This window comes from Pristis pectinata, chromosome 23 (assembly GCF_009764475.1).
Source record: "Pristis pectinata isolate sPriPec2 chromosome 23, sPriPec2.1.pri, whole genome shotgun sequence".
NCBI classification, from domain to species: Eukaryota; Metazoa; Chordata; class Chondrichthyes; order Rhinopristiformes; family Pristidae; genus Pristis; species Pristis pectinata.
The window spans coordinates 28521286-28548212 of NC_067427.1; the positions used below are offsets into that span (position 1 = coordinate 28521286).

At 46.9% G+C, this 26927-nt stretch overlaps 1 protein-coding gene across 4 annotated transcripts in view; it reads left to right on the top strand.

Moving 5' to 3' along the window:
* The window catches only part of lrsam1 (leucine rich repeat and sterile alpha motif containing 1), a 66282-nt gene that overhangs the window by 33804 nt on the left and 5551 nt on the right, over positions 1-26927 (top strand). For 3 of the 4 annotated variants that reach the window (XM_052037432.1, XM_052037435.1, XM_052037434.1), the window contains 14 exons: positions 2478-2608; positions 8206-8235; positions 9094-9216; positions 10603-10742; positions 12939-12983; positions 14162-14232; positions 15964-16063; positions 19589-19676; positions 20445-20519; positions 22738-22818; positions 23439-23534; positions 24719-24817; positions 26071-26202; positions 26717-26786. In XM_052037432.1, coding sequence (XP_051893392.1) covers positions 2478-2608; positions 8206-8235; positions 9094-9216; positions 10603-10742; positions 12939-12983; positions 14162-14232; positions 15964-16063; positions 19589-19676; positions 20445-20519; positions 22738-22818; positions 23439-23534; positions 24719-24817; positions 26071-26202; positions 26717-26786 — 1281 coding nt within the window. The remainder of the gene's footprint in view (positions 1-2477; positions 2609-8205; positions 8236-9093; positions 9217-10602; positions 10743-12938; positions 12984-14161; positions 14233-15963; positions 16064-19588; positions 19677-20444; positions 20520-22737; positions 22819-23438; positions 23535-24718; positions 24818-26070; positions 26203-26716; positions 26787-26927) is intronic. The other variant, XM_052037433.1, reaches the window with a different exon arrangement.

Below are 26927 nucleotides of genomic sequence, written 5' to 3' on the forward strand. Positions count from 1 at the left end.
AATCTTACAATGAATTTCAAAGTGATGTAGTTCAATGTAGAACTAGGATCGTAAATCTAAACCAAGGAAGCTATGAAAGTATGAGTGACTCATGCTGGCTGCGACTCATTGGGAGAACATTGAAGGTGGACAAACAATGATTAGTATTTTTTTTAAAATGATGCGCAAGTTGTAAAAATAAATATGCCTTCAAGGCACAAAAATAATCCAACAGGTAAAATGATTCATCTGTGGCTGACAAGAGAATTTAAGTATAACATTAAGTCAAAATAAGAGGCTACAAAATTGCCAGAAACAGCAGTAGTCCTGAGGATTGGGAGTATTTCAGTATTCAGCAAAGGAGGACCAAGACATTGATAAGGAAAGCAAGAGTAGACCGGTGAGAAACATAAAAACTGGTTGCAAGTGTTTTTGTAAAAGGGAAAGACAAGTGAGGACAAATGTGGGCTTCTTATACAGAGGGGCAGGGGAATTTATAATGGGGAATAAGGGAATGGCAGAGGAATTAAACAACTACTTTTTGTGTGTCCTCTTGGAAGAATAATGGAGAATCAAGGGTCTAGTGAGAAGTAGGAACTGAAGGAACCAAGTATTAGTCTTTAAAAAAAAAACTAGAGAAGTTGCTGAGCGAATACTGATAAATCCCTAGGACCTGATAATCTACCTCCCAGAGTTGTGAAGGAGGTAGCTTTAGAGAGAGTGAATGGTCTGTCTATTGTCTTCCAAAGTTCTATAGATTCCACAACTATTCATGTCAATTGGAGGGTAGCAAAATGCGACCCCACTATTTGAAAAAGAAAGGAGAGAAAACACTGGGTCCTACTGACCCATTAGCCTAATACCATTGGTAGTGGAAATCCTGGATCTATGTGATAGCAGAACACCTTGAAAAGCATAATAGATAGAGCAGAGTCAATGTAGAGTTTGACTAATCTGCTGGATTTCCTTGAGGGTGTGGAATAAATAAGGGGAGTCAGTGGATGTGATTTATTTAGTTTCTCGGAAAGCTTGTACTAAGCTCCCACACAGAAGGTTGGTCGTCAAGGTTAGAGCATGTGGAATTGGGGATAATATACTGACGTGGATTTAGAATTGGTTATCAGACAGAAAGCAAAGAGTGGGAATAAATTATTGTTCTCTGGTTGCAGGCAGTGACTAATGGGCTGCCACAGGAATCAGTACTTGGGCCCCAGAAGTTTGCAGTCTGCCAGTAGTTTGGCTGAGAGATTGAAGGGTTGTATTCCCATATTTGGTGATAACTGAAGAATTGTGAGCGTGGAGGAAACTAAAGAAGTTTCAAGGGGATGTGGACGTCTGCATGAGTGGGTGAGCAGATGGAGTAGTTCATGTTTTCTTATGGAGGCTATTCAGCCCTTCAGATCTGTGCCAACTCTGAGCATTCCCATCAATCCCATTCCCCCATAAATTCCCGTGTAAGATATCCCTTGCATCAACCCCCGATTCACCCAGCTATAGTAGATATAATTTACAGCAGCCAGCACATCCTTGGAATGGAGGAGAAAACTGGACCTCCCTGAGGAAACCCACATGGTCACGGGCAATCTGATGGGGTAATGGCATAGTGCTGAAAGTGGTGCTGGAGTCGATCAGCTGTGATACTGAACAGCAGGGCAGATTCAAAGGTCAGGTGGTCTACTCCTGCTTGTGTCCTGACAGACTTCACTAATTTTCCTACCCTCCACTATTGGTTTGCCCTTTATTTTGAACTTCCTGCGTGTCTCCTTGCCTGACTCTTCCCCACCCCCCAAGTATGTTTAAAGCTTAATCTTTAGGACAAGGTGATGGCACAGCAGTTAAGTGACTGGACTAGTACTCTAGAAATCCCAGTTCAAAACCAACCACGGCAGATGTAGAATTTAATTAATGAGTTGGCGTTATTTACATAAAAATGTCTAGTCATCAGTTCTGTAGTTTTGCAGTCATTACTGTTTTAAAAACACATCTGTTTCATGTCCCTTAAGGAAATCTGCCATTTGACATACTGACATACAGGTTTGTCCAGCCAGTATATAGACAAACATTTGTTCCATTACTTTTGAAAAAGCTATGATTATTAGGTCATTATGCAAATTGTGAAATATTTCAGTAGGTACGAAATGGGTATAAATCATCTTTGTAAGTTCTGAGGTTGTTAAAGTTTTATATAAACATAATTTGTTTCTTTATAAAATTGTCCACCCAGTCTTAACCCACGCTCCCGCAGGAAGTCCTGGGAAATGGCTTAGATGCAATGGTTGTTGACAATTAAAACCTTGGGTTACAATTGTCTTGCCGCCTCCCCCACTGGTGAGTGGCATTCTCACGTGTGCACCTGATGGGTGGACTCATGTCTCAGAAGAAATTAAAAAGAACAGCGGAAAGATGTCTATATAAACCGTGGGTCTAAAATGGCCAGGCTACATATCTCACAGTGGATGTACTGGGATAAGCCTAGTTTTTATCTGCTTCCTTTCTAGAGCTTGGAATCGAGTACATGCCTCCATCTCAGTACCTGCTCCCGGTGCTTGAGAGTGATGGGCATGTGCCAGACAGCGACAATGTCGACGGCACATTCCAACAGCAGGTGCTGGAGGAAGAGAAATGGCAGGTAAGGGATGCAGGAATTGTGGCTTCAGACTGTCAACTGAGGTCAGTAATGAATTATGGAAACTCTTTCTTTATCGTTGTTGCAACAGAGTGGTGTACAACCACGTGTGCTCCATTGGCTGATAGAGTTAGTCCGGTTCTGTCACATTCCTGGATGAAGTGTGTCCACGTGTATAGGGGATGCATCCAGCCTGATCGGGGTCAGAGCACATTACAGGTTAGGCTAGATTATTATAGCAAAGTTGTCATCTGGGAATGCAGATCATGGGTAGGTAGAGCTTTGCAAAGAGAAAACACCAGTCCCAGCTTTGTCTACATCCGGGACCCTTCTGCTCTGATTTAACTTGATGTAATATTCCAAATTTACCATATTTTAAACCTCTGCAAGATCACTTCCCTATTGGTGTTTGCATAGTTCTGGTGGTGAGTCTTCTAGCTCTGTGCTGTCAATGATTGAGGTGAACTCTGTGCAGTTTGATCACAGCTTCGATTATCATCCATGCCTTGTCTTATTACATCTCTAATCTTCTATTGCTACTCAGTAGCGGTTGTTGTGTTGGAGCATTGAGTACTCTGCCTTCTGGATCCGTTTCATCTTCATCCTTTGGCATCCAATGTGAATGTATTAATTCAGAGTGAGCCACTCAGGCTCTCGAGCATGTAACATCATTTAAAAAGAGTATGGCTGATCTGATTGTAGTCTAGACTTTGCCTTCCCCTCTGCCGCCTTCTGCCTTAAAAATATTCAAAGACTGCTTCCACCAATCTATGAGGAAGAGTGTTCCAAAGCTTCACTACTCCCTGAGAGGAAAAAGATCACCTCATCTCTGTCTTGAGTATTTTTAAATAGATTCACTCACGGAAGAAACATCCTCTTCACATCCACACTGTCAAGACTACTCGGGATCTTGTATCCTTCAATCAAGTCCACTCTCTCTTCTAAATGTCAGTGAATACAAACCTAGCCTGTCCAACCTTTCCTTTATAAGACAACCCACTCTTGTCAGGTATTAGTCTAGTAAGCCTTCTCTGAACTGTTCCCAACATCCCTCCTTAAATAAGGAGACTTAATACTGTACACGAGACCAGAGTTGTGGTCTCGTCAGTGCCCTGTAGAGCATTCAGAGCTCTGCAAGTGTTCACCATTTAGATAACCTGCTGCTTTATTTTACCTGTCAGGATGCACTGTTTCATATCTTCCCATATTATACTCCATTTGCCATATTTGTTCACTCACTGAACCCTATCTCTATCGTATTGTCCTCTTCACAATTTACTTTCCTACCTATCTTTGTCATTAGCAAACTTCACATCCATGTCTTTGGAGCTTTCATCCAAGTTGTTTATAAATTGTAAAACGTCAAGGCCCCAGCACCAATCCCTTTGGCACTTCACATGTTGCACTGCGCCAACCAGTAAAAGACCCATTTATGCCCGCTGTGCTTCCTGTTTGCCAGCCAGTCTTTTATCCATGCCACTGTTAACTCCTATATGGAGCTTTTATTATCTGCAATAACACTTTGATGTGGCATCTTATCAAACGCCTTTGTAAACCAAAGTATAGTACATCTACCAGTTCCCCTTCACAACACGTTACTTTTCCAAAGAACTTAAATTGATCAAACGTGATTTCCCTTTCACGAAGCCTGATTACTTTGAATTTTCCTAAGTGCTGTACTTATAACGTCCTTGATAATAGCTTCTAATGTTTTCCCCATGACGATATGAGGTTTCTGCTCTCATTCTCCCTCCCATTTTGAATAAAGTAATCACATTGTCCTTTTCCAATATTATGGAACCTTCCTAGAATCTAGTAAATTTGGAAAAATAATACCAGACATCAATTATTTCACTGTCCACTTCTTATAAATCCCTAGTATGATGTCCATCAGGGCCTGCAGACGTATCAGCTCACAGCTCCGACAGTTTGTTCAGTCCCACTTCCCCAGGGATAAACCAATGGAGTTGCATCTTTCCGAAGAGCCCAGAATTGGACACGGTACTATAGCAGAGACCCAACCAGTCATTTGTAAACATGCATCATCTTTTGTATACTTTCCCTTTTTGTGGAGACATTTGCACATGTAAGTGGAGATGAATTCAATGTGCACATCTCTTCCAATGTGGTCTATAACTTCTGAGTCACTTCCTCTGATTCCATGTCCATCTACCTTAGTACCTTTTCTTTCTTTTTCAATCTTTTTATTAGTTTCCAAATTAATACAGATTAATATATAACATCAATGATTGTACATGTAATACAGAGAGATCAAGAGAACAATCATGGCATAGATAATCATAAAGAATAATAAAATATAAAAAAATCTTTAGATCTCACGATCTCTTAGTAGATGAAAATAATATAAAAGAAAGGAAAGGTAAAGATTTATTGTGTATATAAAAAAAAGAAAAAAGATCCCCAAATCAATAAAAAATTGTAAATAATATATCAAACCAAACTAAAAAGAAAATTTCAAAAAAAAGACAAAACAAAGAAAAAAACTGGACTGAAATTTCTCGATAGAAACAGAGCAATATTATGTCATCAACTCCGCTCCTCTAAATTGAAAAGTTATTGAAAGGGATCTATATCATATGAAAGTATTGAATATAAATGGACTCCAAATATCTTCAAATTTAAGCGTAGGATCAACAGTACCACTCCTAATTTTCTCCAAGTTTAAACATGATATAGTTTGAGAGAACCACTGGAAAGTAGTAGGGGGTATTGGATCCTTCCATTTAAGCAAAATGGATCGTTTGGCCATTAACGTAACAAGAGTAATCATACGGTTAGCGGAAGCAGATAAATGGCCAGACTCTATCCTTGGTGATCCAAAAATTGCAGTGATAGGGTGAGGTTTTAAATCAATATTCAATACAGTTGAGATAACGTTAAAAATGTCTTTCCAATATTTTTCCAAAAGAGGACAGGACCAAAACGTATGTGTCAGAGAAGCCACATTCAATTTACACCTGTCACATATAGGATTTATATGGTGATTAAAAATGGGCTAGCTTATCTTTTGACATATGGGTCCTGTGAACTAGCTTAAACTGTACACTTTAGTATCATCAAGAGGTTTGATCAGTTAACATTGGGTTTCTTGATCCGATTCATTGAATATCAGAAAGACTTTTAGTGTTAATACTGAGCTTGGGAGTGCTCCACTTTGTCCTGTGCCCCACCTGATAGAGCAGTAGACAATGTTTCTGTCCTTCATCCAGAGCTGTGGTTTACTCCTGTGTTCTTTAGCTTTGGCCTTAGCTTTAAAAACAAACTATCAACAGACCTTGAAGACCTAGTTACAACACATTGTGACATTTACCACAGTCAACTTGGGATATCACTTTCTCAACAAACTGCGATTAGTTTAGGAAGGACTGGTGAATCCATGTCATCTGATTTTAATACATCACTTTACAATTACGATCTATGCAGAGGCAATTTGAAGTTTTTTTTTACCAGCTGGAAAGATTGTGCTGGTCCTTGTTTTTCTGATTGTATGCAAGCAGCAAGATAGGTCATTTGCTGCTGCAGAAAGAGAAGATGTAGGACTGCTTTTACCTGAAACTGCTGTAGACGAGAGAGAGTCCATTACAGGGGCTACACATGTCCAGCCCTGCATCAGATCTCTCCGCTGTTTCAGTCCAGAGCTGAACTGTTTGGTAGACTGGGTAGATGGAGCAAATGTTATCCTCGGAGCAGTGATCTGGTTCTGTGGGCTTGGGTTACAGAACTTGAGCTCCAATTACTTCCACCTCCTGGGTCCCTGAAGCAGAAGAGCTTGTTCGCTATTGAGGAGGAAAGAGAAGGAAAAATAATTTGAAATAAGGAATCTGAGCCCAACGATTACTGGTTTCGGTGTCCAATGCAGTGACGTATACATAATACATTGCTGTTAAATCGATGAGCCTGTGAATGATGACTTTCATCAGTACTGTGAACGCAATTGCATTTTAACCCCATCCCTGGAGTACCACGTGGAGTTGTTGAAGCAAATGGTGTAAGTGCCTCTGGGCTGCATCCAGGGAAATGCTCATTAAGGACTTTCAAAAGGTTCTCTCCAAAGTTCGCTCCATCCCAGAGAGCTGTGGATCCCGAGTCATTGAGCAGATTCAACTCCAAATCGGCAGATTTTTGGACGGTGGGAAAGAGCTGACATAGAAGGATGCTGGGGTGAATCACTGTATCCTGCTCTCAAGAACTGAGGGCGAGCTGGGTGAGTGCATGAGGGAGAAAGGAATAGAAGGTTGTCATAGAACAAAATGAAGTAGGTGGGAGCAGACGCGTGTACAGCTGGGCCAAGTGGTATGTTTCCCTGTGTAGTATCTGTATGTTTAAAAAGGTTGGAAGTTCCTCTCTCTCTTTTGTATTTTCGTGTTGTTGTAATTGCACTGGGCATTTCAGAAAAATATCAGAGAAACAAAGGACTGCAGATGCTGGAATCTAAGTGAAAAGCAACAAGATGCTGGGGGAACTCAGCAGGCCGGGCAGCATCCGTGGAGAAAAGCAGACGGTCAACATTTCGGGTCAGGACCGTTCTTCAGGACTGAAGATAGGAAAAGGAGAAGCCCAATATATAGGGGGGGAGAAACAGCAGTGATAGGTGGACAAAAGAGGGGAGGCAGGGTGATGATAGATGCAGGTAAAAGACAGTGATAGGCAGGTGCGGGGCGGGGGAATATCAGTCTACAGTTGAAGCTTGTTGTGAAGAGACACGAGGGATATTGGAATCCTGACCAATCCTTATGGAACATCAAAAGGATTGGGTCAGGATGCCAATATCCCTCGAGGGTCTCTTGACCATAGCCCGATAACCGATTTCATGAACTCCATTCCTTTCTTTCAACATGAAGGAGGCCATTCGGCCCATCTGGTTCATGCTGGCTTCTGGGGAGCAATCCCATTGGTTCCAATCCCCTTCCCCTTATTTCCCTGTATCCCTGGATTTTTTTCTCACAGATGCCCATCAATTCCCTTCGATTTTTTATATATATTTATATGCCATTAACCTGCACTCGGGATAATTTACTGTACCCGCTTAACATACCAGCACATCCTTGGGATGTGGGAGGGAACCAGTGCACTGGAGAAATGCACGTGATCACAGAGGGGAATGCAGACTCTGTACTGACGTTACCTGAGGTGAGGACCAAACCCATGTCCCTGGAACTGAGACACCAGCACAAACTGTTACACCACTGTGCTGTCCTCAACAGATGGTATTCCTCTCTCCACAGATACTGCCTGACCTGCTAAGTATATTCCAGCGGTTTTCAGTTTTTATTTTTAGTTCTTTAGCTTTTTGATAGCCACCCTTTCTTGCTGTTAGCATTATGCCATTCGAAAAGCGTTAGTTTTTTCCTCCCAGACGAACATTCGTCTCCTTTTCTTGGTGTCATGCACTTAACCAAGAGTGTCACCCAACAATGTTCCATTGCTGTACTCACCCCACTTCCCTTCATTCCCTTGCTATCTAAAACTTTATCAAACTCCAGCTTGAAGGTACTCAGTGTCTGACATGTCATCGATGGTGTTTGAAGTGACCAATTTGTGGTATCGTATTTACCAGACTTTTTTTTGTTTCATTACAGAGCAAGTTCATGGACTATGAAAAGAGGAAGGTAGGAAAACGTGTTTGTCTGTTGCTTCAATGGATTCTATTTAATAACTGATTTCAGTTTTGAGAACTGTTTTGCTGACTCCCACGCAATCATCTCATTCTGACTCTCACGCACTCATTCTGTCTCATTGCACCGAATGTCAACTGTCCAAATCCATTCCGAATTACCTGTTGTAAAGAATTCCAACAGACAAAATCCTTATCCATTCCTACCCATTGTATAGAATCCCAGTGGAGAAAATCCATTCTCACTCTCAGAATGCACTAAAACCTTCTAATCTGAGTTATAAACCCTAAATTATCACCATGAATAATGTTGCCTATTTTATCATCTGTGATATTGTTAACAGTGACCTTTCGGCAAAACCACTTGAGCCAAACGTTATATGGTGAAACAATTGTTTTGGAGCTTATTGCAGTTGTCAAAATGTGACATTGTAGTGAAAGTGATTTCCACCACTCTTCCGTAGTTCCCTCCCTGGTGACTTTCAAAAGTGTTCCCTATAATTTCTCAAAGGACTTCCCTGGTTCTCACCCTAGCAGCTGTTTGACCCCATTTCTGGAACTTGTATTAACTACTAATCGGATACTAAACAAGCCTCTGATTTGCTTTAAACTCTTGGCAAATTTTCCACATGGGTGATTTTATCTGAATAAAGGGCAGGCTAACTAATTGACCATCTCAGTCCTGATGCGGGACCTACACCCGAAAAGTTGACCATCCTTCTGTTCCCAGAGACGCCGCTTGACCCACTGAGTTTCTCCAGCATCTGCAGTCTTTGTCTCCGCTAACTGGCCCGTTGTTTGGTTCAAATTTTCCGCTGTTATTGCAACATTTACACTCTTGTCTCGTTTCCAGGAGCAAAAGCAGCGGGAAAAGCTGGCGTTTGAGAAGAGGCTGAATGAGGAGCAGCGGGAAAGGACACAGCTTATCTTGCAGAACAGCAGTCACAAGGAGCAGGTCCTGAAGTCGGTGAAACAGGTAACCGAGTGAGGAAGCAGATGGGGAACTGTAGGGATGTGAGGGTGTGTAATTCGTATCTTGCTGGGGACTTCTGAGTTATTGGCAAGAATCACTTGTGTTCTGGTTCCAGGGCCTACCAGGTGCCACTGAGCTCATTTTGGTTCCCCCTTTCACAGCAAGCTCTTGGTTTGCAGGAGTCTGTGGATCTCTCCTCCTCCAATATATTCTCTGGGACTCTCTGCCTTCCTTTGGTATCACCAGTGTTGGTGTTCTATAACAGAGAATTCTGTGGAGAGCAAGTTGCTGCATTCTCGCATTGTAATCTGGGTAGCTGAACCTCATCACTAACGTTATTTGACGTTTGCACACATTGCTGGCCTTGAATTAATGTGTTTGGGAGCTGTTTGAGGGATGAATGTTGGCGGATCCAATTGTGGAAAGTCCAGAATGAATAAATAAATGAAACTGTTGCTTTGGTCAGGGGAGAATTGATGGTATAACTGAACATTTTTTTTTGCATTGATAGTCATTGAGTTGTACAGTAAAGAAACAGGCCCTTTAGCCCGCCCTGTCCATGCTGACTACCAAATACCCATCTATGCTGATTCCAATTGCCAGACTTGGTCTGTAGCCTTCTATGTCTTGGCAATTCAAGTGTTTGTCTAGATGACGCTTGAATGTTCTGAAAGTTCCTACCTCCACCATCTCCAAACTCCAACCTCCCTCTGAGTGGAAAAAAATCTACCCTATGTTTCCTCTAGGCAGAATACAAGGTTAATGGCAGACTCCTAGTGTGGATGAACAGAGGGATCTTGGGGTCCGCATCCATAGATCCCTCAAGGTTGCTGTGCAGGTCGCTGGGGTTGTTAAGAAGGCGTATGGTGTGTTGGCCTTCATTAGTCAGGATATTGAGTCCAAGAGCCGCGCGGTGATGTTGCAGCCTGGTTAGAACTCAGGCTAACACCAGGGGACATAATTTTAAGGTGATTAGAGGAAGGTATAGGGGGGATGTCAGAGGTAAGTTTTTTTACCCAGAGAGTGGTGAGTGCGTGGAATGCACTGCCGGCAGAGGTGGTGGGGGCAGATACATTAGGGACATTTAAGAGACTCATAGTTGAATGATAGAGAAATGGAGGGCTATGTGGGAGGGAAGGGTTAGATAGATATTAGAGCAGGATAAGCTGTTGGCACAACATTGTGGGCCGACGGGCCTGTACCGTGCTGCTATGTTCTATGTTCTAAACTTGCTTACTGAAAACCTATGACCCCTGGTTATAGACACCACTGCCGTGGGGAAAAGTTTACCACCGCCTATCCTATTGGACGTGGATAAGTAATTAGTGTCCTGTGGTTCTCTTTGCTCTGTACCCACACACTTCTGTGCCTGACTCTTGTGATCCACAGGAGCAGGGGAAGCTGGACCAGGATCTCCGAGACCAGCAACGCTACATGGAGGTGGAGCGCCAGCGACTGCAGGAGGAGCTGAAACGTGGAGAGGATGGAGCCATGAACCTTATCCATAGTTTGCTGGTGGACAATGAGAGGTAGGGGTTATGTACAGGGGAGAGGCAACAACGGTGACCATTGTGTCCCTGGTTTGATGCATACCTTCACACTGACATGCAGCGAAGGAACATTCAGGGATGTATGGCCAGGGTTCTGAGGACTGACAGGAGCGCCCTACTTGCAACTTCTAAGTTGATGAAGGAATCTCTGTCCACACGCAGCAAAACCCAGACACGTTTAGTCGTGGGCTGATGTGTTAATACAAGTGCCAGGCTTGAGGACAAGAATGACCACTCACCGAACATTCATCAATTTCCAACCTTCTGCTCTCCAACTTTCCTAATTTTACTTCGAAGTGTCTGCCTGATGGTGTGATTGAGGTTCGTCCCTCTATCCCACTTTCTCCCTCTGCTCTGGGTCTCACAGCTCGTGTCTCCTTTATCTCTTCCTGCAGCTCGCCCCAGAGTATTTGTGCTTTATCTGCATATTTCCTATCATTTTCTAGTTGTCATTTCACCTCTATCTCAAGAAACTTAAATAAGCTTCCACTGAGGTGGAATTTGTGTAGTAATAGGCAACCAATGAAATAATTTGAAGTGTCATCACTGTAGATATCCAGGCAGCTGATTTGCCCACTAAGTTTCCTTAAACACTAATGAGCAGAAATTCTTAAAGTTACTTGGTTACTTGTAGTTCTTAGTTACTTGTACACAAGGGCACTTTATAACAGCCATTTGACCTAACAGCCAGCACACCTTTGAGATGTGGGAGGAAACCCAGGGGGTCACAGGGAGAACGTGCAAAATCCACACAGACAACACCCGAGGTCAGAATTGAACCCAAGTCACTGGAGCTGTGAGACTGCAGCACCACTGTGTCACCCCATTGAGTTAAGTCCATGTAATTAATGAATGTGGAACAATGAGCTTGGGTCAGTATTGTTGGCCATGAAAGTACTGGGTTCTCATAAAAACACATCTGGTTCACTAATGTCTATCAGAAAATATACCTGCTATTCTTTCTTGTCTGGTCTGTGTTTCATGTGGAATATTGTGAGCAATTTTGGGCCCTGTATCCAAGGAAAGATGTGCTGGTCCTGGAGAGGGTCCAGAGGTGGTTCACGAGAATGATCCCAGGAATGAAAGGATTAACATGTGAGGAGGGTTTGATGGTTCTGGGCCTGTACTTGCTGAAGGATGAGGGGGGACCTCATTGAAACCGAATACTGAAAGGCCTGGATAGAGTGGATGTGGAGAGGATGTTTCCATCAGTGGGAGAGTCTAGGATCCGAGGGCACAGCCTCAGAATAAACCGATGTCCCTTCAGAACAGAGAAGAAGAGGAATTTCCTCAGCCAGAGGGTGGGGAAATTGTGGAATTCGTTGCCACAGAGGACAGTGGAGACCAAGTCATTGGGTGTATTTATGGCAGAGATTGATACGTTCTTGATCAGTAAGGGGGTTAAAGGTTACAGGGAGAAGGCAGGAGAAGGGTGTTGAAAGAAAGAGCAGCCATGATTGAATGGCAGAGCAGACTCAATGGACCGAATACTGCTCCTGGTCTTATGGACTACCCCTTGAAATGACGAGCAAGTCTCTGGGATTGGGGCATTTAAATGTTGACGTATCCATGACACCCACATCCCAAGAGCAAATTACAAACTCAGGTCTCTGGGGTCAGATTTGAACCCATTAGCTACCAGGTGGGAGTGCTACCAGTGTGCAGTGCTGACAGAATCCGAGTTCATTTCATGTTAAGTCTCTTCTCCGTGTGCTTGGCTGGTCACTTGCAAAGAGCAGTGCTGATTAAAGAGGGCAGTCCCACTTCAGGCTGATGCTGGGTGACCTGGGCCAGACCCCCGAACCCCAGCTGAAATTTATCAGAAGTGTTGGGCATACTTAAAGTATTTAAATTCTCATTTATATTCTCAAAGTCGAGTTTATTGCCAGATGCACAAGTACATGTACGCACAGGTGCAATGAAAAACTTGCAGCAGCATCACAGGCACATAACATTCACAAGTAAAATATAAATTGAACAAGTTATACAAGAAAGAACACAATTAGAACAAAACAAAGTCAAAGTCCTAACTTATAAAATCTTTATTTATAAAGTCATTTCATGGGCAATAAAGGAGGAAGGGGGGAAGAGGTGTGTATGTACCTGGACTCTCCTTCACATGTGTCTACTGTCAAGATAATTAAAATTGTTTTTTCATAATTGTTTCTCTTTTAGAAGAAAACAGAACTCGATGCTGATAGAATCACTGGAAAAAGAGAGGTGAGAACCAAGGTGTGAAACCTGAAGCCTAAGGACAGAGGAATCCCCAAGAAAGCTATAAAAATATCCAGGACTGCTTTGAGTTTCATAAACAGTGGCGAGTATTTAAGGAACAAAGAGGTGGCGATGAGTTATTAACGGGCAAATATTTGAGCACTGTTTCATTTTGTGCAGCTCATTATCAAAAAAGAAAATTCAGACTTGGAGACTGGGACTATTCCATAGTGGTTCAGAAGTCCAAAAGGAAACTTCAAAAATATTGTATTTCCCCTGGGCTTTGATGGGGCAAGTAGTTTAAAAACTTTCCTCTGGGGAGTTGGTAGTGAAACAGAAGCTTAGAATGAAGATAGATTCAGAAGGATTGCTGTCTACGCTGTGTTGTTGGAGTGTGGAATAGTTTGCCATAGTGTGGGGATGGGATAAAGACCACTTTTCCATTAAAATCTATAGTAAAGCAAAAAAAAACTACAAATCTATGGATGAAGAGCAGCTGAATGAAGCTAATTTAGGATTGCTCAAACAAAAAAATAATACTCACAAGGCAGTGAATGGCCTCCCATAGTGTAATTATTTTGTGTTCTAAATTTAATTTTCCTGCATATTCTATGATTTAATAACAGTATTGTAGATTCAGAAATGGTCATGTCAATGTATCATTGCATTGGTCACTCTCACCTATGGAACTAGGTGCCAAATGCTGCCCAGACTCTTGTCTACTGATTTTTCACTGTGAAATGTGGTTCACTTCCACTTGTACACAAGTATTTAAAATAAGAATATCAAGAAAAATTTCTTGATATGATGCTCGCTCAGTAACACATGGTTATTAACTGTACCTCTGTGTTAATCCAGCTCCCTGCTTTCCCTGGTCCATTTGTTACTTATAGCTTGAACATCCGTGCCCCTGAGGTTGTTAATCTGACTCAGTGGTGTCCACAAGAGCAGTGACTTGGCCTCTGTGTTAGCCAGTTGGAGTTGTCTACCCCAGTCTGTCATGCTGTCTCTTCTCCCCAGCCTGTACTATAATGAACACTGCAGGAGATGGTTGCTTAGTTTCCCGTTGATAAAACAATGAAATGGGAAACGTTACTGAGAGAGTTAAACAATTTTCAGTTGGGCATTTAGAATCTACACTCACTGTCATGCTGTAAATGTTGCCTCGTGTCTGCCCCCTATAGGGTGAGAATGGAACAGCTGATGGCAATAACACAGGAGGAGAATGAGAGACTACGAAAGAAAGAGGTGGCAGGTAAGCACTTTAACCTCTTGTACGGAGTCTTCCTGGCAGTTATTTGGGATCGTGTGCCAGTATTTTTTGCTGAGATGGTTCCACCTCTCTCTACTGGACAGAGTGCAGTCCTGGAGAAGGAAGTAGAGCTGCCTGTCCCCCGAGGGTTGCTGATCCACAAGACGAGCTTGTAGTTCTGACTCTCACTCCAGAACCTTGAGCATGCAAACTAGGAGGTGCTGCGTAGAATGTCTGTACGGTTGGCAATTCAGCCTCACAATGAGACATGAGGCAAAATCTGTCAGAACAGGAGGCTGTTTTCCAACTTCACCTCACCCCTGAATCCCACTGATGTCCTGGTCGATATTTCTCCATCAGCTAATGTCACTAAAACATTGCTGTGGCACTTACCTCACTGCGATTTCTGGGAATTTGCTGAGCATAAACTGGCTGTTGTATTTTCTTTGTTGCACCAGTGATTCCTGTTCAAAAGTACTTCAAGTAAAACACATGCTGGAAATCTTCAGCCAGTCAGGCGATGTCAGTGGAGAGAGAAACAAAGTTAATGTTTTGGGTTCGTCACCTTTGATTAGAACTTCCCGCTTTTGGTTTAGAAGTATTTCATTGACTATAAAGTCTTTCAAAGAAAAAGGGAAGATTTGCTTTTGTTTACTCCTTATCACAACCTCGGAATGTCGCACAATGCTTCAGGACCAATTGAAGTTTACTTTGCGGTGTAATTAGTTCAACGTCCCATCTGTAGGGCAGCACCTTTGACAAAACAGCACTCCCGCGTTATTGCACTAAATTGGAATGGGACAAACCCACCAGCTGACTCGGGCGGTGGAGAGGGTGCACACAAGCTAAGTCGAGCACGGCACTGAGCATCCTGAGGTTACAAGAGGATTATTTAAACACCACTGGTTTTTAAACAGAGCTGCAGTGATCACTTTGACTGCCTGTGTTCCCCTGGATGCTGCAGTATGTGTGCAAGAGTCATGGCGAAGTTCCAGGCAGTGAGGGTGGGGTTGTTGTAAACTTCATCTTCAGACTGTTCTCTCACCCAAATTGGGCTCCCAATAATGTATTTCGGGTGAGACTGGGGTCTTGCAGGAAACTCTGTTCCGTGCAGTGAAAAAGCCCAACAGTGAGGCACAGTTGTCCTACCACTTGGCAGGTTGTGTTGGCCCAGCACGGGAAGTCCCTGAAAATGAGAGGGAGCAAATGGAACCGTGATGTGTTGACTTATCTTAAAGCTTCGGCTGAAGATGTCCTGGTTCTTCCACCAACAACCCTCCCCCGTTGCCCTCTCCCTGTACTGTTGCTGCTCTCTTTATAGCATCTGCCCACCGTGATCTGTGCAGCCATCTGCTCTGTGCCCTCCAGCCCATCGCGACTCTCGTTTCCAAAACCCCTGTTCGAGCCTTTGAACGGCCCAGGTCTCCAACCCTCTGCGTTCCATCAGTTCAGTCCTCCGAGCGTCTGTTACTTCCTCCACCCCAGGGGCAATTTGCAGCAGCCAATTAACCCCCCACACGTTTTTGGGATGTGGGAAGAAAACGGAGCACCCAGAGGAAACTCACACGGTCACAGGGGGAACATGCAAACTCCAGACAGCACCGGATGAACCCTGGTCTCTGGAGCTGTGAAGCAGTGGCTGTACCAGTGGCACAGATTAGTGACTGTAGTGTGAAGTGCCCTGGGATACTTTAACATGGTAAAAGTGTTCTCCTGTCCCCTCCTCCATTTTAGCTGCTATGCAGGAGATGCTGTCCGAAAGCTCCATGAACAAGATTCTGCAGATGGTCTACGAGACAAGGCGACAGCAGCTGGTAGATGAAGCCAGCTCCAGGTACAAATCACCACAGAATTCTTGGTGGCAGGTTTGCTCTGAAACTCTCGGGTTGGTTTTGCTTTGGGATGGGACTGGGTCGATGTGTCCAGTCACACTGGAGGCCAGTGCAGCCTCCCCAAAGATTGAGACCCATCTTGAAAAAACGAACCATCATTAGTACCACTGCTACTGGTGCAAGAAGGTCCCAATCTGGTCATCACAAGAAGAAACTGTGGGAGCCCAGAATAAGGAAGCGATGTGGTGAGAGGTCGAGAAAGAAATTAAAATGGGTTAACAAATTACCTCACAATTTGTTAGACTTTTGTGAGGTAAGGATGGAAAAAAGGTAGAGAACCAGGACAACAAGATGGAGTTGAGGTATATGCAGTACAGATCCACCTCAATATAATTATCAGTACTCAGCAGAGATCTTCGTTTCATCCCCTACGTCCCCATCTCTATGACTCCTGAACGTGACGTGACATTGACTTCTTCCTCCATCCGTGTCCATTTCTTTTGCCAGGAGACTTCATCCCAACCCCACACTATGATGGACCCTTCACCTGTCTTCAGTACTCCCGATCCACCTGGAACTCTCCTTCTGGTCACCTATCCCCTCTAGACCTATTCATTGCTGAAAGTGGATGTGACATCAGTCTACTCCTATCTCATGCACCAACCTGCCCCTTCCTGACCTTGCAGAGCTCCATTCACTCAGAACCAATCCCAACATCAATATCACAGCCACTGACGAGGGCGGTGCTGCTATGATCTGGTGAGTTGACCTCCATCCAGCTCTCGGACTCCTCCTCACCCCTCCCTCTGGACCATGACCCCATCATTGAATATCACGCCATGGTCTCTCAGATGGTCATGGACCTTATTTCCTCAAAACGAGATCTTGCCTCCATAGCATCCAGCCTTGTGTCCCAGCCACCACACTGCCCACTTCTGTCTCCTGCCCAAAGTCCACAAGCAGCACTGCCCTGGCAGACCCATTGGTCCAGCTTGCTCTTGCCCCACTGAAGGTATTTCTTCCTACCTTGACTCTGTCCTTTCTCCTCTGGTCCAGTCCCTGCCCACCTGTATCTGTGACTGTTCTGATGGCCTTCACCACTTTGACCGTTTCCAAATCCCTGGTCTCGACAGGCTCATCTTTACCATGGGCATACAACCTCTTTACACCTCCATCCCACGTCAGGGGGGTCTAAGAGCCCACTGCTTCCTCCTCGAGCAGAGGCCCAACCAGTTCTCTCCACCACCACACTCACTGGCCTGACTGAACCTATTCACAACTTCTCCTTCAACTGCTCGCTATGTCCAGATCAAGAGGTTAGCTGTGGGCCCAAGCTGTACCTCGTTTTGTGGGATATGTGGACCAGACTTTCTTTCAGTCCCTCTGGGCCCAGTCCCTCAGCTCTTTCTGGTACATTGACAACTGCATCGGTGCTACCTCGAAAATCGAACATAGATACTACTCAAAAATAATAATAAGATTTCATTATTTTTGCTGCCAACCTCCACCCTGCCCACACCTACGGTCCATCTCTGACTCTTCCCTTCCATCTCTGGTTCTGTCTCCATCTCAGGAACCAACATCCATAACAAGCCGACTGATTCCCACAGCCATCTCGACTACTCTTTGTCCCACCCTGCCTCCTGTAAGGACTCTATTCCCATTCTCCCAGTTCCTGCGTCTCCGATATATTTGCTCCGATGATGAGACCTTCTGTACAGGTGCATCTGAAGTGTCTTCCTCCTGAACAGTGGGTTCCTCTCTCCTGTTGTTAACACGCCCCATGACTACATCTCGTCCATTTCCTGCACCTTTCACTCTCAACCCCTCAACTCTCAGGCAGAACGAGGAGGGAGCCCTCCTACCCCACCAGCCTCTGCATTCAACAGGTCTTTCTCCGCGATCCCCACCACCTTCCAAAGAGGTTCCACCACTAGATACGTCTCCCCCTCTCCTCCCCTTTCAGCGTTGGCTCCCAGGTCCGCTCTCCCATTCCCTGCAACCACCCCCTTTCTTGCGGTCCTTTCCTGTGCAACCACTGTAGGTGCAACACCTGTCCTTTCACCTCCTTCCCTTCCCACCATCCAGGGATCCAGTCTTTCCAGTGGAAGCAGCGACTCCCTTGCACTTCCTCCAATCTAGTGAACTGCATTCAATGTTCACAGTCGTCTCCTCACACTGGAGAGACCGAAGGCAGACTGGGTGACCATTTCTGTGAAACACCTGTGTTCAGTCCTCAGGGTGACCCTGAGCTTCCTGTTACCTGCACTTTAACTCTCATCCCACTCCCGCTCTGACCTCTGTCACAGTGAGGCTCAATGCCAGCTTGAGGAACAACACCTCATCTTCCATCTGGACAGGTTGCTGCCTTGTAGACTCAACATTGAATTCTACGACTTCAGATCATTTGATTTCTTGGGATACTGGGTCAGCTTGTTTTTTCTTTGCCTTTTTTTTCTTAAGTTTTTCTCCGAAATGGAGGATCTGACTGCCAGGCATGTCTTCCTGCTCTGCGTTTCCCTGCGCCTACGTTCTCAGGGGCTGAATGGCCTCTTCCAGTCCTTGATCACATTCACTGACCAGACCCGGCCAAACTGTTCAGCTGTGGTGTGGAGCAGGGAGGAGGTCTGGGGTAAGGGGCGGAGAGGATGGAGGTGTGGAACAGGGAGCACGACCCACGGGGCTGGGGTGGAACATTGATGCTGCGGCCCAGGGTGATTGTTCAGCCCAGGCGATGTGAGGTGAAGGGCAGGTCCAAAGGTGGGTTGAGAGATGTGGTTGTTCAGACCGGATGAGACGGTGAGGGGTGGGGGTGGGGAAGAGTCTGTTTAAAGGGAGTCGTGATGCATACACAAGGGAGAGGAAGTATAGGGAAATGAGGGCAGGCAGGGAGAAGGGAATCGAAGTGGGAGGGGATGTGTGAAGTACAAGTATCATCACAAACCAGGTTAAACTTGTGGAGGTGTGGTGTTCAATGGGATGGATGCAGATAAACTGTTTCCACTTGTGGTCGAGGTGCAACTGAGTGACAACAGTGAGCCTTGTGTCAATGGAATGACACCTCCACAGTGGTTCAGCAGGCTGAAGAAATGGGGTCAGATCACCAGTGGAAGATAAACTTGCTCTTGGCCCCACACTTCAGATGACACTCGGTGTCGTGGAGAACCTACAACACAAACTGAGTAGTCAACTTGCATGGCACTGTCCTTCTAGTTGTCATACAGCAACCTGTGAAGGATGAAATGGGGGAGCGTGTGTGTGGGGGGGGGGGGGGGAGGGGGCGGTGTGCGCGGGGAGGGTGTGGGGAGCGTGCGTGTGCCGGGAAGGTATGTGTGCATGCAGAGGGAGCGTGTGTGTGTGTGTGGGGAGGGCGAAGACGAGTGTGTGTGGGGGGAGGGAGTGTTTGTGTGTTGGGGAGGGTTGTGTGTGTGTGTGTGTGTGTGTGTGTGTGTGTGTGTGGAGAGGGTGTGGGCATTTGAGTGGACAGCTCCAGCAATGCTAGCCTGATCTCGGCTTCTGTTTTACAGCATGGCTGAAATGGATGGGAGACTTCAGCAAATCCAGGCCTTCCAGCAGCTGGATCAGCACAAGACTATTGGGCAGATTCTCGGTGAGGTAGGTTACAGACTGTGCTCTGTGTCTTACTGAGCTGCTTGTGGTGATTGGCTTGAATAGGACTGAGGATGCAAATAGAGCTTTGAAGAGAATTTTGTTTTTACAAAGAACTGTACTTGCGCAATGCTAGAATATTTTGAAAGGATTCAAAATAATAACTGCATTTGTGTAAGATGCATGGCAGCCATTTTGTGCACAGTTATCTCCTTTAAGCATCAATGACCAAGTAACTTGCTTTGGAGACACAAGCAACTGCAGGTGCTGGAAGAAACAAAACTGCTGGACCGACTCAGCCGGTCAGGCAGCATCTGTGGGGGTGGGTGGGAGGGGGTTGGGGAAAGATAGACGGTCGACATTTCGGGTCAACACCCTTCATAGTGTTGACGATTAGTTTCCCTGTCATTTTGAAGTAGAACCATGGGATGTTTTGTGACCTGAGAGGGCAGATTGGACCTCGGTTCATCATCTGACGGTGAGGTACATTTTCGGCAGTGACTGAAGTTTCAGCCCAGGCTATGAGCTCAAGTCTTTGCAGTAGGACACGACCCACGACCTTCTGACTTGAGCTGCACTGTCTTCGCAGAGTGTCTGCAGGCTGACTGGAGGGGTTGCCGTCGTACTCGGCACTTCTAAGCTGTTGAAGAGGGGAAACCGGAACCACAGAGTCTTGGATCTAAGTGGGGAGGAGACATTTATGGACAAATGTGAACCCAGTCAGTGACATTGCTCTTCTTGTGCTGAAAATTCTACGAAATTCTGTGTTTTTAGGCGGAGATGCAGAAGATGGCGTTTGAAGCACTGCAAGTCAAGAAGGACAGCAAGCACACGCGTATCAGAGACCAGGTGAGCATGGTCCAACAGGCAGAGTCCCGTGGTGGAACTCTGGCTTCACCTCTCAACCACCACCTGGTGTCTCCCTGTCCCATGACCTGGCTGGGGAGGAGTAGTGGACTCAGCGAGTATTCGGTTTCTGAGCAAGTCTCAGCACCCTGTGTGAACCAGGCATCCCAACTGCACTCTCAGCCAGTTAGCTTCAGTCAGTCACACACAACAGTGGGCACTGAGCACACCCACTGACTTAGCAGTTCATGTGATCCAAAGTGCACAGGATACCTGTTTATGTCTTATCTCTTTTTCTTCTTCCTTCTCATCTTTGTTCCTCCTCAGTTTTCATGAACCATTTATTTTCTCTCTGTCTTTATGTATTTTACTCCTCTCCCCACAATCCTGTTTCCTCTCCTTGTAGGGAAAAGCTTGGGGTGGGAGGTTTAATACTGTTGGGTTTAGGGGTTTGGGGAACTGTGGACTGTGCCTACTGATGGGGTTCCCTCCTGTAACTCCAACTCCCCTGTCCCAAAATAAAAGGCTTCACCGCAGCACTCAATCTGAAACATTAAAGCAATCTAGGCAAATGCCAGAGGTTGAATTTGTGCTTCACCACTCAAACGTGCCACCTGTCATGTGGCACTGGTCCCACCTGAATTGATAAAATACTGTGAGTGCTTGAAAGGTTTGTGCTGAGAAGAATTGGCAAGCAAGAGCAACATTTGAATATTGTTCGTGTAAGATTTGTTCTGAGGCTTTGTATCTCAAGCCCTGTGACTGATCGATGCGGAGCTGTGCCCATGTTACCTGTGCTGCCTAGAACAATCCAAGTGGACCTTGTGGTTCAGTCTCTCTGCCAGTGCACACACTGGAATGGACATCATTAAATACCCAAACACTGTGCACACCAGAATCTCCACTGTGTTCTTCTGGTGGCTGAGGCTGTGTCTGGAGCAGAACAGGAAGACAGAGCTCCACTTAAACTCAGGAAGGTGGCACCCCAGACTGTGCGGGACTTCAGTACACCCTCACGACTGGGGTCAGATCTGTGAAGTGAGGCTTCAACTGGTAGCGCTTTTGACTTCTGTTTGTAAGAAATCAGAAGGGGGTGTGGGAGGGAGGGTAACCAGTAGAAGTGGCAAGGTAAAGGCAACTGAAACTGGCTCTGGAGAAGATGGCTTTTCAGCTGACTTTCACCAGCTTTATCAACGGCACAGTTCTGATTTAAGATGATCATTCTGCGTGCGGAGGGGTCATTCTGCGTGCGGAGGGGTCACTCTGCGTGCAGAGGGGTCACTGTGTGCGGTAGAAAAATGCAGCCACTTTTCCTCCTCTTTTTGTTTTAGTTTAAGCACAACGAATCACCTTTTAATTTGAAGCATATGTCCTAATGCACATCACAGAAAGGCAAGGAGAAAAGAAATGTAATGTCAAAAAAGGGGAGAGAGGTCAGGAGGTGTATGTAGAATCAGAACAGGAGACCACAGGAGTAATGGGGACAGGGCTAAACAGGAGACCGGGGCCAGGAGAACAGCGGTGATGGGGCAGGGAGGGGTTGGAGAATGGATTGTGGTCACGCTGGAGGAGTTAGAATGGGGGTGAGGCCAAAATGAGCACTTCATACTTGTTCTGGAGTCTGCATCCAGTGCAGGGACAGTTGACTTGGGATTTAGGCAACCGTTTCAGAGGAGGTGAAGCTTGTGGAGTGGAGGAGGAACGTGAGGACTTTGGTGTAGGCTGGCCCGGAGGTGTCAGCAGGGTGGGCTGAGGTGAGTGCGGAGAGGGGTGATGTTACTGAGGTGGGAATTGATGAAAACACAGGCAGACTGTTCTAATGCTCAATAATGTGTAAAGTGTCTGGGTATGAATGTTTCCCCCCACTCATACCAACGCTAGCAATGTCTGGTATTGATCAGACATTGAGGCATTCCACCTTTCTGATCCTGCTTTGACCTGGATTGGTCCAGAGCTCTGGAGGCCTAGTACGTTTATGTAACTAGGGTTGGAGCAAAGGTAAACTTCATCACCCGATCCACCTCTCGCGCAGTCGGACTCCCAGTGACCACCCTCCGCTGCATCTCAGCAATGCCGCATCCTTCATCCATCTTGCATAAGCAGAAATTATTTTTGTCATTGTTTAGCCCCCTAGCGTGTTGCTGGTGGCTTGTAAACCGACCTCACGCCATCCACACGTATCTAATCAACCCATTCTATTGTTTTGTTTTGAACCATTCAGATCAAATTGATTGAGAATGAGTTAATGCAGCTGACAAAGTTCGAGTTAGACAGAAGAGAGAGTGACTTGGAGAATCTTCAGGTAGGGTGGAAATCTCACAAACAGCACAGTTTGTGGATGATCTGAATCCTGTGTAAAACAACTCAAGAGCTGCGTTAGTGCATCTTTTAGAATGTCTTGAATCTTTGGGCAGTGATTGTTCCCACCCTGCCCAGTGACTTCAGCTGAAAGGACTGCACGGTCTCTCTGCCTCATCAATTCATCCTGCCTCACACCACATCCCCATCACAGTTCGGCATTTCACTCTTCACCGGCACCACCTGGGCTTCTTTTACCCAGATCTTCATCTCTGCTAAGGAAAAAGCTTTTGTTTTGTTGATGAATTCCCGCTGCTGAGCACCGTTGCGTGAACCAGTTAGTAACCCACATCTACGCCCACCCTGTGCCTCGACCTACCCAACCACAGGGGCAACCTCTGCTCTTCTGACTCCACCTTTTGACCAGGATCTAAAACCTTGCCCTTCGCAGGAGTCGCTGGTCAAAGCTGCTCCAAGCTCTTGGACTGTTTGCTTCGAGGTGTTCCCCTCCCCTCCCACATCCACTGTCATTAGTAATGTACTATAATTCTATCAAACATGTCTGTGCTGTTGGTCAACAAGGTCTCAGCCCTTTCTGCTTGTTATTGCCTCTGTCACATGCAGGAGACACTGGTGAACGAACGGCAGGTGCTGAGTGACCTCCTGCAGCAGCTGCTGAAGGAGAAGAAGTTGCGAGAGAAGGAGCTTGGGGATCTGCTGGTACGTGTGTAGTGGTGGACCTTGTACCATCGTACAGGAGCGCTGCTGTATGTGCCCGGTCATCACTGGGGGCTTTCAACATAGACACAGCTGGGGCAGCGGCCTTGGTTTTGTAGCTCCCAGCTGCATTACCTGAACTGCATCAATCGTACTCCACCCTCTGGCTCCAACCTGTCCCCCAACTCTGCCCATCCCCCTCCCCCACCGGGCTCCATCTGCCCGTCATCCTCCTCCGTCCAATCACCGACTGCCCCCTGTCTCAGCCCTCCCCCCTCCCTTTATACCGACCATCTCCCTTCCCCATCCCCGGTCCTGATGTGGGGTCTCGACCCGAAACGTCGACGGTTCCTTTGTTCTGCCCCCACAGATGCTGTTCGACCCGCTGAGTTCCTCCAGTGGTTTGTTTGCTGCTGCAGGTACCGGCATCTACACTCCTGTCTCCATACTTCACTCTAACTTTGAGTATTGTATCCCATGGGATACAGAAGGAAGGCTGGTTTGATTAGGGTTATTGGGATGTTGACTAGAACTGCAGGTGTTCTGTGGGGTGGATTCTGAGGGGGTGTGGGGAGGTGTTTAGAGGCGAGGGGGTGTGGGGTGGATTCTGAGGGGGTGTGGGGAGGTGTTTAGAGGCGAGGGGGTGTGGGGTGGATTCTGAGGGGGTGTGGGGAGGTGTTTAGAGGCGAGGGGGTGTGGGGTGGATTCTGAGGGGGTGTGGGGAGGTGTTTAGAGGCGAGGGGGTGTGGGGTGGATTCTGAGGGGGTGTGGGGAGGTGTTTAGAGGCGAGGGGGTGTGGGGTGGATTCTGAGGGGGTGTGGGGAGGTGTTTAGAGGCGAGGGGGTGTGGGGTGGATTCTGAGGGGGTGTGGGGAGGTGTTTAGAGGCGAGGGTGTGGGGTGGATTCTGAGGGGGTGTGGGGAGGTGTTTAGAGGCGAGGGGGTGTGGGGTGGATTCTGAGGGGGTGTGGGGAGGTGTTTAGAGGCGAGGGGGTGGGGTGGATTCTGAGGGGGTGTGGGGAGGTGTTTAGAGGCGAGGGGGTGTGGGGTGGATTCTGAGGGGGTGTGGGGAGGTGTTTAGAGGCGAGGGGGTGTGGGGTGGATTCTGAGGGGGTGTGGGGAGGTGTTTAGAGGCGAGGGTGAGCAGGTGTTGCATCAATCGGATGGCTGGACTTTGTTTCTCTTTCAGATGGAAATGGAGAAGAAACACGAGACCAGTCAGGAGAACTACTGGCTGATCCAGTACCAGCGCTTGATGGACATGAAGCCGCTGTCCCTTCGAGCACAGGTAACTTTCCGCTCATCTGTCTCCTGCCCACAGTTCCAGATGAAGGGCAGTGGCCTGAACGGTTGTCTTGCTAACCCGACCTTTACAATCTGCGACTAGACTTTGACTTCACACTTGTTCATGTTCTGGAAGCCAGTGCGGGTGGTGGTAAGGACGTTCCAAGCTAGAAAGCAGTTCATCCTGCTCGTTCTGTGTTTGGTGCTGATCACGGGGTCTCATCACCGGTTCAGACCCAAACCAGCTTCTGGGCAGAGGTGGTTTGTCAGTGGGAGCAGAATCTGGGCCTCAGGTAATGTGGAAACTCGAGAATCAGTTTATTCCCACACTGGACAGCGCGTTGAGTGGGATGTTGCAAACTTTCACTTCTTAATCCCATTTTCTTAAGGAGGCCATTTGACCCAAAGTCTATCCCAGTCCTCAGACCATTCCCGTCAATCCCACACCCCAGCTTCTATCCCCCTCACCCATTCTCTGCTCATCGACGCCCTGAGTCTCCTGTCATCCACTTGCACTAGCAGTCATTTACAGCAGCCAGCTAACTTGCCAGTCAGACCGCCTGTGGGACATGGGAGGAAACCGGAGCACCCGGGGGAGACCCAGAGCCTGCCAACTTCTCACAGACAGCACCGGAGATCAGGATTGAATGGGGACTGCTGGAGCTGTGAGCAGCAGCTCCACTGCTGATGGGGTAACGGTGCTGTGTGGTGTGGAGCCTGGCTGCTCTCTAGAGGGCAAAGATTTAAGGGGGAGGTTAGAGGGGGTCTGGTGCAATCTGGAGTGCACTGCCTGAGGAGGTGGTGGAGGCAGAGACTCTCAACATTTAAAACGTACGTGGATGAGAACTTGGATGACCAAGGCTTGGAAGGCCACGGATGAAGTGCTGGTACGTGGCATTAGTGTAGATGGTCAGTATGGATGTGATGGGCCAAAGGGCCTGTTTCTGTGCTGGATAATTCTATGACCATGACTCAATTCAAGCACAGTTGGAAGCCGGTTTGCAATACAAGGCAGCCTGTATTCTGAAGCAGTCTGATACCACCAAAGTGAGTGTGGAGCAAGTGTGTATCATAGTTGGGAATGTTGGGTCAGGAGCTTCCGAGCAGGAACCAGCAAGTCGTCCCTGGCTACTCTGAGGCATGTTTCTCCACTTCCTGCCCCAGTTCCCCCACCACTATCCCCGGCATTCTGTTTGTTGTTCCCCTGGACCGGTTCATAGTCAGATTGTTAACCTTTAACCCTGTGGCCCCTTGCAGGAGGAGGGTGTGGAGAAGGCACTGGCGGACCTGTTGACCGAGCTCTCGGCAGATCAGTACCTGCCCCTGTTCGCCCACCAGCGGGTCACCCTGAAGATGCTGCGTTACATGACAGCGGAGGATCTGCAGCAGGTACGGCAGGCCATTAATGAACGGGCAGTCCCTGCGGTGTGAGAGAAATGCAGAGAGTATGGGATGTGGGAGGGAATGGTGGGTGACCGACCCCTCCAAGGTGGATGCAAATGCCCCTCCCATTGAGACGGTGAGTGGCCGAGGCGAGGGGCGGTGTGTGAACGGACTCTTTCCTTTCGCTGTGAGGCAGTATGTAGGGGCAGAGGGGATGATAACAGGCCTCTCCCATTGAGGGGGTGGTGGCAGACCCCTCCCATTGAGGCAGTGTTGTGGGGAATGGTAATAGGTCCCTCCCATGGGGAGACGGTAAGTCACCTGGCACCCGAGTACCTCCAAAACCCGACCAGTGTCACAGGAGCGCCTTGTGCTGGGGTTCCCATCCTGTGAGAAAGGAAGTCTCTCCTCGACACACAGCTGACTGTGCAAGGAGGGGCTGTGAGAGTGTGAAACACTTCAGGATACTACTGCAGACGTGCAGGCGGAGTGGTGTGACCAAGATGTTCTCTGTCCACAGATTGGAGTCAAGGAGAGCAGGCTACAGCGTGCCATCCTCGGACGTGTACAGGAGCTTCTGCCTGCAGAAGGTAACTGCACCGGGATGGTTACTTCAGTCTCTCTCCCGCTTCCCTCGAGCACCATGTTTCACGGGTGGTGGTGGCCTGCTCAGCGTGCACCCTGAAGGCCCACCACTGACCCTGCATGCTGCTCGTAGATCAGGCTCAACC